Consider the following 12,744-nt stretch of genomic DNA (forward strand, 5'->3'; position numbering starts at 1 on the left):
TCTGCACCTTTGGAAGAGCAGTCGGGTGCTCTTACCTGCTGAGCCATCTCACCAGCCCGAGAGTTTCTTTCAATATACAGGTTTCAGTCTTTCAACACTATTCTGTGGAAATGTAATGGAGACCTTGTTTGTGAGCTTAGAAAACTGGTTCTTACACAGAACTCTTGACTCTTGGAAAATTTGTGTTTTTCTTTTGTCTAATTTATGTGTTGTTAAGTTTTAGAATTGTTGAAACAAGTTATTACCACATTTTTTTTTTTTTAATGTGTACTTACATGTGGAGGCCACAGATGTTGAGCTCTGGTTGTCTTCTATTAATTTCCACCTTATTTTATTCTCATCGATTGTGCAATTTACCAGTTGACTCGATTGACTGGCCAGTGAGTTCTGGGGAATTATCTCTCTCCACCCTGTAATACTAGTATGTTTGGTTGACATCACTAAGCCCAGTTTTTATGTGGACACTGGAGTCTGAACACAGTATAACAGACTTATGCTTGTATAACAGGCACTTTACAGACTCTCAGTTCCCCAGGCTCCCTAGCTCTTTCACTATTAACAGTTGTGGTTATATTGTATTTCAAGTTTAGAACTATGGGCTAGGTACCCATCATGTTTTGTAGTTTTTTATTTGTGAATGAGTAGTGTCTAGATGGAGTTGAGGTGGATGATGAGTGGGGACTATTTTTAACTTGAAAATTGAGGTAAGGATGCATTTGAAACACATTTATTTGTTTGTTTTGTGTTTGAGTCATTGTTTATAGTACTGGAAGGCTTGAAACTTGTAATAAGTTTCTTGCCTTACTTTCCCTGGTACTGGAGCTACCTCTCCTAATGCAGCATTTAGATCAAGAAAGCAAGTACATTAGGTTTTTGGTTTTTTTTATCTCATTTATTATAAATTAGTTGGATTCTGTTTTCAAAAATTCGAAGCTGTTTTCAAAATTGACCAGTCATTTTATATCCAGATATATTTTATTTTTTATTTTTTATTTTTTTGAGAAAAGTGAAATAGAGAGCCAGGTGGTAGCTGCTCGTCCTCTAATCCCAGCGGCGGGAGGTAGAGGTAGGTCTGCAGTGGGGGTCAGCCTTTATAGAGAGCTTTATAGAGAAACTGTTTCAACAAACAAAAAAGAAACAGTTCATTGGTAAGTCCCATATTAAAAGAGAAAGTTTTGTAAGTTCTTGTGTTGGGATGCTGGCCATTTGGTAAAGTAACAGAGAAAAGATAGTCTTGTAGGAGGCAATAGTGTTTCTGTCATCTCTTCCTGCAGTAGAGAGTTTTTATGAAAACATTTTAGAATCTGATTTAGATTAGGTACCAGTTCTGTCCTCTCTTGCATTTGTCTCTCTATCTGTCTATTTGAAGTATGGACTGTTGTTTACTAACATAGTGGTGTAAGAGTGTACACGTGATAAGGTCTGAGCATATACTGCTTTCAGTAGCTGATGAGCATTTGCTAGTAACTTGGAAAGTTGTTGGTTACCTTCCATGTGGATAAGTATTAAGAGATGATTTTCAGTGTTGAATAGTCCAGATAATCAGAAGAATATAGCAGTATGAGGAGAACTTGGAAGCTGAACAGGTAACTCGAAGTGCTTAGGAAAGTGAGTGTCAAAAAAAGATATTTCATTTGTAGGTCTTAGTTTTTTTGAGTAGGTAAATGTTTTGGATGGATTAAATTTTATGAAGATAAATGTAAGTAAAAATGGAATGGAAATCGAACGAGATTTAGGGAGTTAGTTCTTTGCAATAGAGTTAAAGTGAACGAGTAGACTGATGTTAACAGATTAAGGAATTGTGTTCTTGGCACTCCTTTTCCTGTGGAAAGTATAATCTAAATTATTATATAACCACTTAAGTTTACAATATTTGTTAAGTGTTTGCTGAGACTTGTATAATTTAAACATTTAACATTCCTTACTTAATTTTTATTTTAAATAGAAAGAAATGCAGGAATTGAAGCTAAATAGCAATAACTCTGCATCCCCTCATCGCTGGCCGGCAGAACATTATGGACAAGACCCAGCTCCTGATGGGTATCAGGGGTCACAAACTTTTCACGGGGCTCCACTAACAGGTGAGCTGGCAGCTAAACAAACCCTATATTCCAATAAAATAATGCCTCTCTTTTTAACTTCTTTTTCTTTTTTGTAGTACTAAGACTTTGGAGCTTGTGCTAGCTAGATAGGTGTTCCTCTGATTTATACCCCAGCTCAGCCCTCTTGCCCCCATTTAAATAGGTAACTTGTGAATTTAACTTGTTTGTGGTTTTGTACATTCTAGAATATGTCTACTTGTTTATCAAAACACTGTATTTAATATACTGAAATTTTATAAATCCAGTAAGAAACAGGAAAAATAAGTCTTAATACTCTAAATATATTAAAGCTAAATCTTTTTATGTACATTGTAACTAAACTGAAATGTTTCATAAATTGAAACATGTTAATTAATACAGTCATATACTACTAAGAGGTGCCTAATAAGAATTTAAACTTCTTGAGTTATTTTGGTGTTTTTTTAATTCATTCATTTTTATTGTGAGCCTAACCTTTAATTGGTGAGTTATCTTTCCTGCCCTTATTTTCAAACAGGATTATTCACTGGAAAACCCCTAATGAGTTGTTCTCTTGCTATTTTTTATTATTCACCCTGTCTGCCTGCCTGTCTGTCTGTGTATCTAGGGTCTATTTCACTGTGGATGACCTGGAACTCACTTTGTAGACCAGGCTGGTCTCAAACTCAGAAATTTATTTGCCCACCTCTTCCTACCCACTTCTAGGCATGTACTCCCACAGCTGGCTCCATAATAAGTTTTTCTTCATACTTGCTTTCCATAATTACTATGAGTATTTGTATTTGTGCAGGTAGGTATGGAATATTTTTTTACTATCTAGTAAACCTAATGAGCCAAGGTTATTAATAGTGTTTATTGTGGGTAGCTATGTGCAAAAGTACATTTTGTAGGTAATTTTATTACAGTAACAGGTTGTAAACACTATTGGTAAACTTGGTTTTATAGATGAGAAAATAACTTTAGAAGGGTTTTCTATTATTACTACTATACAACTAGTTAGTGGTAGATGGGGCAGCCCCCTAATTGAGAAGCAACTTTCCAGTCTGATACAGTGCCTCTTGGTATTCCTATTCTGACATTCTGAAATCTGAAATTCTTTAAAACCTGAAACTTTTGAGTGTTGTCACAGGATTACCATACACTCATGAAGGTTGTTGTCAAAATAGAGATGACTGAAAATTACCAGGCATGGTATGGTGGCACACATGCCTATAATTTAGTACTCAAGATGCTAAGCTAGGAAGATCACAAGTCAAGGCCAGTTTGGCCTGCATAGTAAGGCACTGTCTCAGAAACAGTCCAGAGACTTTGAGAATATGTGCTGGATGAATTATGAAACACGAATGAGTTTAGTGGTACTTACATTCTATTTTTAAGACATTTTTATGTATATGTAAGTATTCTGAAACCTGAAATACCTTTGGTACCAAAAATTTGGACAAGAGATAACTAGACCTGTAATGTGTATTGATTGGGGAGGTGGGTGGGCAGCATCTTACTTTGAGCCCAGGCTGGTCTAGAACCCATGATATATAACTCAAAACTGTCTTCAAACTTATGGTGATTCTCCTATCTCTGCTTGAGGGATGGGATTCAAGGTCTGAGCCACTGTTCCCTTGAGTTCATGTTGTTTTCTGCTTTCAAACCAGGAAGGTTAGAGTGCGATCCAATTTAAATGAGCACATTTGTGTTTGGCTCCTAGAGCCATACTTAAATCACTGTTTTCTTCTCGCAGTGATTTCTAAGTGTTAGCAAAGTTTTTTGAAGTTAAACTCTAATGTCATATCTTACATAGATATGTATGTGTGTAGAGCTCAGACCTTGCCTTTAAAACTCCTGTGCCTTATAGGGAAGCCATCTCTCCAGTCCTTATTCAAAACATTTGGAACATTGTCTTTTTTGATTATTCTTTTTTGGATACATAAAATGATTTTATATGTATGTGTATATACATATGTATACACACACATATATGTGTGTATGTGTGTGTATGGCCTGCTTTTTTTTAAATGTTACTTTAAATTTGGAACGTTTTTTGAAAAATCTTTGAAAACACTCCTACCGACCATATGCAAATGACCGCATGACCCTATTTCCTCATATGCAAATACTGCCAGTATTTTTTAATGGTTTAGTTTGTGCTCCTCTAACTAATACTTAGACACATTTCTAGGGTTGTTAGAACCTTAGAAATTTCATCTTATTTTTCTTTTTTTATTGTGATGAAGCTTAAACCTAGGGTCTCCTACATGCTTGATGTGTTCTACCATTGAATAGAACTATACTGTTACACTCCTTCATATGTGTTAAAAGTTCTGTTTTTGCTTTTATTACGAGTATCTAATAGTATCATCTTGTACTCTAAACTATACAAAAACCTGGCCTGAGTTGTAAGAACAAAATGTTACCAGTTTTAATATTTAATGTAAATAGTACATGCTTTGTATTTTATAGTCTCTTGAATTTTACCCCCGAATTGTCTATTCATTAAGTTTATAAGAACTTCTAATTTTTTGTCCCACTGAGTTACTGGTCACTGATACAGTTGCTAATTTTAATTGTAGACAAAATATTTCCTTTTTATTGTATATATATATAAGTACTTACTTGGCTGCATGTATATATGTTCTCTGTAGGCATACAATGCTGATAGCAGACAGTTGTGAGTTGCTTGTATGCTGTGCTGTAAGGACAGCAAGTGTGGGTAACCGTTAAGCCATGTCTCCAGCCCCTTATCTAGACTTTTCAGATTCTTGCCTCATGTCAATCAACCTGAAGTTTCCATGCCTGCTTACTCCTCCTCAGGGGAGTTCTAAAATAACACTCCATTAGGTTTTTCAGATTCAGACGTGGAGAAGTATTTACCGACTGTCTACTTTTTATTGCTTTTTTCAGGATTAATTCACAATTTCAGTTTTCCACTTCATGTACAGTATGAAAGGTCTTTTGGTTTTTAGTTCTGGTAATAAAACTGCTGTAAAACAGATTAAGCATACCATTATAGTTTTGCCATTAGTATAAGTGCCTTTTAAAACCTCACAGAACAGATGGAACATATAATTTGTGTATCCGTATTTATATGTATGTATGTATGTATGCATGTATGCATGCATACACACATGTCTGCTTTAGCCAAAGAACAAATTTTATGATAATTTGTTTTAAAATTTTAATTTAAAACATTTGTACATATGTGCATGCATGTGTGTGTCCCTGTATGTATGTATATATGTACATTCCACAGCATCTGCAGAGGTCAGAAGACAACCTACCTTTACATGTGTTCTAGAAATGAAAATCATATTGCTAAGTTTATGTGGTATCTTTACCTGCTGAGCCATGTAGTTGGCCTTATGCTTATTGTGAGACCCTTTTCATAATTGTACCATGTTATTTTAAGCTTAAATGTGAGTAATTATTTGAGATCATATTCTGCAACCCTGTCATTCTATAGATTTTCAAGTCCTCTTAAATGTTTAGGCTATCAGGTGCATTTTGGTTACTAAATCCTTTGTGATTACTTTTTTCCTAATGTGGAGCAGTTCTGTGCTTTTACATTTTGCTGATCTTGAACTATTTACTTTCTTTGTTTTCTTTTTAGAGATCTCTCACTATGTAGTTTTAGCTGAAACTTACAGAAATGCACCTGTGTTTTTTGAGTGTGGGAGATCAAATGGCATGTGCCATTATGCCTTACTCTGGCATGCTTAAGTACTTTTTCCTGTTGATAATAGTAGTGCTATTTTTTTATTCTTTGTGTCATTTAACTTTTTTGTTTGTTTGTTTGGTTTTGTTTTGTTTTTATATATTTCTTTATTAATTGCTTTATGGTATGCATATAAAAATCAGAATAATTAAAACTTTCTTTGATTCTTATCATATATTTAAAATAATTCTTGTCTAGGTAGTATTTTAAACTACAGAATAAACTTTTAACATTGTTTTCTTGTTTTTGTTTCTTTTACTTTAGTTGCAACTACTGGCCCATCAGCATATTATAGTCAGTCACCTGCATATAATTCCCAGTATCTTCTCAGACCAGCTGCTAATGTAACTCCCACAAAGGTAACAAAGGAAAAGCATATATAATTATAATTATTTACATCTTAAATGTTTAGGTTTCTGTTAAATTGAACGAAGTAGTTCAGTATTGTAAGATATGTGACCTTTGATATAGGCTTTTCATAGTCATTTTTTATGTTAACAGTAAGTTGAAACATTTGGAATATTTTAAATAGGATTGGATGGTTTTGGCCCTTGTATTATTCTATTTTGATAGGAATAAGGCTAGTATGTTCTTGCTTTGCTAGGCTGATATATTGTCATCCTATTGACTCAAACTGGATATTATGACAGTAACTAAAAATTATTACTTTCAGGACAGAGAGCTGGGGCTGCATTGGTACATTTAGATTCCTATTCTTCTGCTTATTGTGAATTTGGGCTTTTTTTTTTTTTTTTTTTAACCTGTGTACCTTTTAGGCCACCTGTTTTTAAATGAGAATAATACTATAGTTAATAGAGTTTTTGCGGCTAAAAAACTTTAACTTCTAAAGTAAGTTAAAATGTTTAAAACTGTGCATAGTTGATACATTAATAAATGCTTAATGAATTTTAGTAATAATCACTGTTAACATCATTTAGTAATTGTTTAGTGAATGAAGAAAATATTTTTTTCTAGTCATTGTCAGTACAGATTTTTAAGGTGCTGTCTTATCATATATATTCAGGTGTCTTTGTGGCACCATTGGTGTCTGTTAATGTGCTGTGTACATTGGTGCTTTCTGCTGAATGGTACTCTAAATTGAGGTTTGTAAGAGTTGATTTGTTTGTAGATTTTTATAGTTTTACGAATAATCAAGAAAGTATTTTTATTTATTTATTTTTCCTTTTAGGGTCCAGTTTATGGCATGAATAGGCTTCCACCCCAACAACATATTTATGCATATTCACAACAGATGCACACACCGCCAGTACAAAATTCATCTGCTTGTATGTTCTCTCAGGAAATGTATGGTCCTCCCTTGCGTTTTGAGTCTCCTGCAACAGGAATTCTATCACCCAGGGGTGATGATTATTTTAATTACAATGTTCAACAGACAAGCACAAATCCACCTTTGCCAGAACCAGGGTATTTCACAAAGCCACCACTTGTAGCTCATGCTTCAAGGTCAGCAGAATCAAAGGTTATAGAATTTGGAAAATCTAATTTCGTTCAGCCCATGCAGGGTGAAGTAATAAGGCCACCTTTGACAACACCAGCACATACAGCACAGCCAACTCCCTTTAAATTTAACTCAAATTTCAAATCAAATGATGGTGACTTCACATTTTCATCACCACAGGTAGTGACACAGCCTTCTTCAACAGCTTATAGTAATAGTGAAAGTCTTTTAGGTCTCCTGACTTCAGATAAGCCTTTACAAGGAGATGGCTATAGTGGACTAAAGCCAATATCTGGTCAAGCTAGTGGGTCTCGGAATACATTCAGTTTTGGAAGCAAAAATACACTTACAGAAAACATGGGCCCAAATCAGCAGAAGAATTTTGGTTTTCGTCGAAGTGATGACATGTTTACTTTTCACGGTCCAGGGAAGTCCATATTTACAACACCTGCTTCAGACCTGGCAAATAAAAGTCATGAAACAGATGGAGGAAGTGCTCATGGGGATGAGGAAGATGATGGCCCTCACTTTGAGCCTGTGGTACCTCTTCCTGACAAGATAGAAGTAAAAACTGGTGAGGAAGACGAAGAAGAATTCTTTTGCAATCGTGCAAAGTTGTTCCGTTTTGATGGTGAATCCAAAGAATGGAAGGAACGTGGAATAGGCAATGTAAAAATACTAAGGCATAAAACATCTGGTAAAATTCGCCTTTTGATGAGACGAGAGCAAGTATTAAAGATCTGTGCAAATCATTACATAAGCCCAGATATGAAACTGACACCAAATGCTGGCTCAGATAGATCTTTTGTATGGCACGCCCTTGATTATGCAGATGAATTGCCAAAACCAGAACAACTTGCAATTAGATTCAAAACTCCTGAGGAAGCAGCACTATTTAAGTGTAAATTTGAAGAGGCCCAGAACATTTTAAAAGCCTTAGGAACAAATGCATCTACAGCACCAAATCATACTCTTAGAATTGTCAAAGAATCTGCAACTCAGGATAACAAGGACATTTGCAAATCTGACGGTGGAAACTTGAATTTTGAATTCCAGATTGTAAAGAAGGAAGGGCCTTGCTGGAATTGTAACAGCTGCTCCTTTAAGAATGCTGCAACTGCTAAGAAATGTGTATCATGCCAGAATACAAACCCAACCAGTAACAAAGAGCTCCTAGGTCCTCCGTTAGTTGAAAATGGCTTTGCTCCTAAAACTGGCCCAGAAAGTGCTCAAGATCGATTTGCAATAATGCCTCCAAATAAAGAAGGCCATTGGGATTGCAGTGTTTGTTTAGTAAGAAATGAACCCACTGTTTCTAGGTGCATTGCATGTCAGAACACAAAGTCTGCTAACAAAAATGGGTCTTCTTTTGTTCAAACTTCTTTCAAATTTGGTCAGGGAGCTCTTCCTAAGTCTGTTGACAGTGATTTCAGATCTGTTTTTTCTAAAAAAGAAAGTCAGTGGGAATGCAGTGTATGCCTAGTAACAAATGAAAGAAGCGTTACAAAATGTGTTGCTTGTGAGAACCCAGGAAAACAGGTGAAAGAATGGAATTGTAGTTTGTGCTCAGTGAGAAATGAAGCGCATGCTATAAGATGTGTTGCTTGTGATAATCCTGTTTCACCAAGTTTATCTATTGCACCTCCGTCTTTCAAGTTTGGTACCTCAGAGACGAGTAAGCCTTTCAGGATTGGATTTGAGGGTATGTTCGCCAAGAAGGAAGGACAGTGGGACTGTAGCTTGTGTTTTGTCCGAAATGAAGCCAGTGTTACTCATTGTATTGCTTGTCAGAATCCAAATAAGCAGAATCAGCCTACATCTTGTGTATCAGCTCCTGCCTCTTCAGAGACAAGCAGGTCTCCAAAGAGTGGCTTTGAAGGCTTACTCACCAAAAAGGAAGGGGAGTGGGAGTGTGCTGTTTGTTCTGTACAAAACGAGAGCTCTTCCCTAAAATGTGTGGCTTGTGAAGCCTCTAAACCAACTCATAAGCCTCATGAAGCTCCTTCAGCTTTCACAGTGGGCTCAAAGTCACAGTCAAATGAATCTTCAGGAAGTCAAGTGGGAACTGAATTCAAAAGTAACTTTCCAGAAAAGAATTTTAAAGTTGGCATTTCAGAGCAGAAATTTAAATTTGGGCATGTGGATCAAGAAAAAACACCTTCCTTTGCTTTTCAGGGTGGCTCTAATATAGAATTTAAGTCAATCAAGGATGGATTTAGTTTTTGCATTCCTGTATCTGCTGATGGGTTTAAATTTGGCATTCAGGAAAAGGGAAATCAAGAGAAGAAGAATGAAAAACATCTTGAAAATGATCCCAGTTTTCAAGCTCATGATACTAGTGGCCAGAAGAATGGTAGTGGTGTGGTCTTTGGTCAGACAAGCAGCACCTTCACCTTTGCAGACCTTGCAGAGTCAACATCAAAGGAAGGATTTCAATTTGGCAAGAAAGACCCTAATTTCAAGGGATTTTCAGGTGCAGGAGAAAAATTATTCTCATCACAAAGTGGCAAAGTGACTGAGAAAGCAAATACGTCTTCAGATCTTGAGAAAGATGATGATGCCTATAAGACTGAGGACAGTGATGACATCCATTTTGAACCAGTAGTGCAGATGCCAGAAAAGGTAGAACTAGTAACAGGAGAAGAAGATGAAAAAGTTTTGTATTCACAAAGGGTGAAATTATTTAGATTTGATGCTGAGATAAGTCAGTGGAAAGAAAGGGGTTTGGGGAATTTAAAAATTCTCAAAAATGAAGTCAATGGTAAACTGAGAATGCTGATGCGAAGAGAACAAGTGCTAAAAGTTTGTGCCAATCATTGGATAACCACTACAATGAACCTGAAGCCTCTCTCAGGGTCAGATAGAGCATGGATGTGGCTAGCTAGTGATTTTTCCGATGGTGACGCAAAACTAGAACAACTGGCTGCAAAGTTTAAAACGCCAGAGCTAGCTGAAGAATTCAAGCAGAAATTTGAGGAATGTCAACGTCTTCTCTTAGACATTCCACTTCAGACACCCCATAAACTTGTAGATACTGGCAGGGCTGCTAAATTAATACAGAGAGCTGAGGAAATGAAGAGCGGACTGAAAGATTTCAAAACATTTTTGACTAATGATCAAGCAAAGGTCACTGATGAAGAGAACACAAGTTCAGGTGCAGATGCTTCCAGTGCTCCAGACACTACAGTCAAGCCAAACCCTGCTAACACTGGGCCCGCCTTAGAATGGGACAACTATGACTTACGGGAAGACGCCTTGGATGACAGTGTCAGCAGCAGCTCAGTTCATGCTTCTCCATTGGCAAGCAGCCCTGTGCGGAAAAACCTCTTCCGCTTTGGTGAGTCAACTACAGGATTTAACTTCAGTTTTAAATCTGCTCTGAGTCCATCTAAGTCTCCAGCCAAATTGAACCAGAGTGGAACTTCAGTTGGCACGGATGAGGAATCTGATGTTACTCAAGAAGAAGAGAGAGATGGACAGTACTTTGAACCTGTTGTTCCTTTACCTGATCTAGTTGAAGTATCCAGTGGTGAGGAGAATGAACAAGTTGTTTTTAGTCACAGAGCAAAACTTTACAGATATGATAAAGATGTTGGCCAGTGGAAAGAAAGAGGCATTGGAGATATAAAGATCTTACAGAATTACGATAATAAACAAGTTCGCATCGTGATGAGAAGGGACCAGGTATTAAAACTTTGTGCTAATCATAGAATAACTCCAGATATGACTTTGCAAACTATGAAAGGGACTGAAAGAGTGTGGGTGTGGACTGCATGTGATTTTGCAGATGGAGAAAGAAAAATTGAACATTTGGCTGTTCGTTTTAAACTACAGGATGTTGCAGACTCATTTAAGAAAATTTTTGATGAAGCAAAAACAGCTCAAGAAAAAGATTCATTGATAACACCTCATGTTTCTCATCTGAGCACCCCTAGAGAGTCACCATGTGGCAAAACTGCTATTGCTGTTTTAGAAGAAACCACAAGAGAAAGGACAGATTTAACTCAGGGAGATGAAGTAATAGATACAACTTCAGAAGCTGGAGAAACATCTAGCACTTCTGAAACAACACTGAAAGCAGTGGTTTCTCCTCCTAAGTTTGTATTTGGCTCAGAATCTGTTAAAAGCATTTTTAGTAGTGAAAAATCCAAGCCATTTGCATTTGGCAACAGTTCAGCTACTGGTTCTTTGTTTGGATTTAGTTTTAATGCACCTTTGAAAAATAGCAATAGTGAAATGACTTCCAGAGTCCAGAGTGGATCTGAAGGAAAAGTAAAACCTGACAAATGTGAGCTGCCCCAGAACTCTGACATCAAGCAATCTTCTGATGGCAAAGTCAAAAATCTCAGTGCCTTTTCAAAAGAGAACTCTTCAACTAGTTATACATTTAAAACACCAGAAGAGGGTAAGTACTTAGTATTACAGTTAGTGTTTACATTTGACTCTTTATAGGAAACTATGAAAGTTGTATCATAAACACTAGTTTATAAATGTTCAAAAGTATTTGGACAAGTTTAATCCCTAAATAAGCTTGTGAATATTACAACTAACAGATCACCGGAGAGACGGAAGCATTGTAAAGCAGTGCAAAAGAACCTAGTATAATACAAAGACTCATACACTTGAATCATGAGTATTGAGTCTTTTAAATATTGATTCTTCAATGTTGTATTTTTTTAAAAATCACTTGAAGCATGTATTACTGAGAAGTTGCATGTATGTTATATAAGTTAATGTTGCCACCATTTATTCAGTTGGCAAAGAAAGAGACCTTGTGCATAAAATGAACATGAAAGATACCCAGACTGGTATAAAAGGAGAGGTCTGAATTTTTTTAAGTTATTCATTTTGTTTCAGTAGATGTTAAAAAAAAAATGAAATATTTTTTATGTTTCTAGGATTTAATTTTAGCCTTTTTAAATCTAATCCAATGGCCTTTTGGACCACCATCCCTACCTCACAACCTGAGAGCAAAGGTATAGAGCTAGCATTCTCAGTGTGAGGCGACCACTAGCTGGTAGTCCTTAGCCAAGTAATTGCGGCTGTATGAATTGGAGTAATTAACATTGCAATGTGCATGTTAAAGAATGACATTTTACAAATCATACTTTTTGAGTGGTGATGTAACAGCCTTTAATTTAAATTTGTATCTGGATGCTGTCTGTGTGTTGTTATGCTGTCTTTGCTTCATTTTCAACTCTGCTTAATTAATGTCTGTCTTTGTCTTACTGCTTCATTGAACTTTTCTTTATTCTTTTTAACTCTGTAATAAAGACCTGTTTTTTTCTGTTGACCTTAGCCACTACTGCCTGCCAGTATTCAGATAGGATGGCAGCAGACATGAATATAATACATGTCTATTGAGGGTTTAGAGACTATATTTGAAATTAGACCTCATTTTGAACAGCTATCATTCTATAACATATGCTCCTTATGTAATGCAGGTCAACTGTAAGTGTTGCTTCTTCTTTTTTTTTTTTTTTTTTTTTTTTTTTTTT

The 12,744-nt window shown here is 36.1% G+C and overlaps 1 protein-coding gene across 1 annotated transcript in view; it reads left to right on the forward strand.

Annotated features, from left to right (window-relative positions):
- LOC110326481 (E3 SUMO-protein ligase RanBP2) overlaps positions 1–12,744 on the forward strand; it is a 47,007-nt gene that overhangs the window by 22,409 nt on the left and 11,854 nt on the right. Inside the window, exons 18-20 of the mRNA XM_021204962.2 lie at positions 1,946–2,081; positions 6,052–6,146; positions 6,977–11,651. Of these exons, the coding sequence (XP_021060621.1) occupies positions 1,946–2,081; positions 6,052–6,146; positions 6,977–11,651 (4,906 nt within the window). The remainder of the gene's footprint in view (positions 1–1,945; positions 2,082–6,051; positions 6,147–6,976; positions 11,652–12,744) is intronic.

Source organism: Mus pahari, chromosome 9 (genome assembly GCF_900095145.1).
Source record: "Mus pahari chromosome 9, PAHARI_EIJ_v1.1, whole genome shotgun sequence".
NCBI lineage: Eukaryota > Metazoa > Chordata > Mammalia > Rodentia > Muridae > Mus > Mus pahari.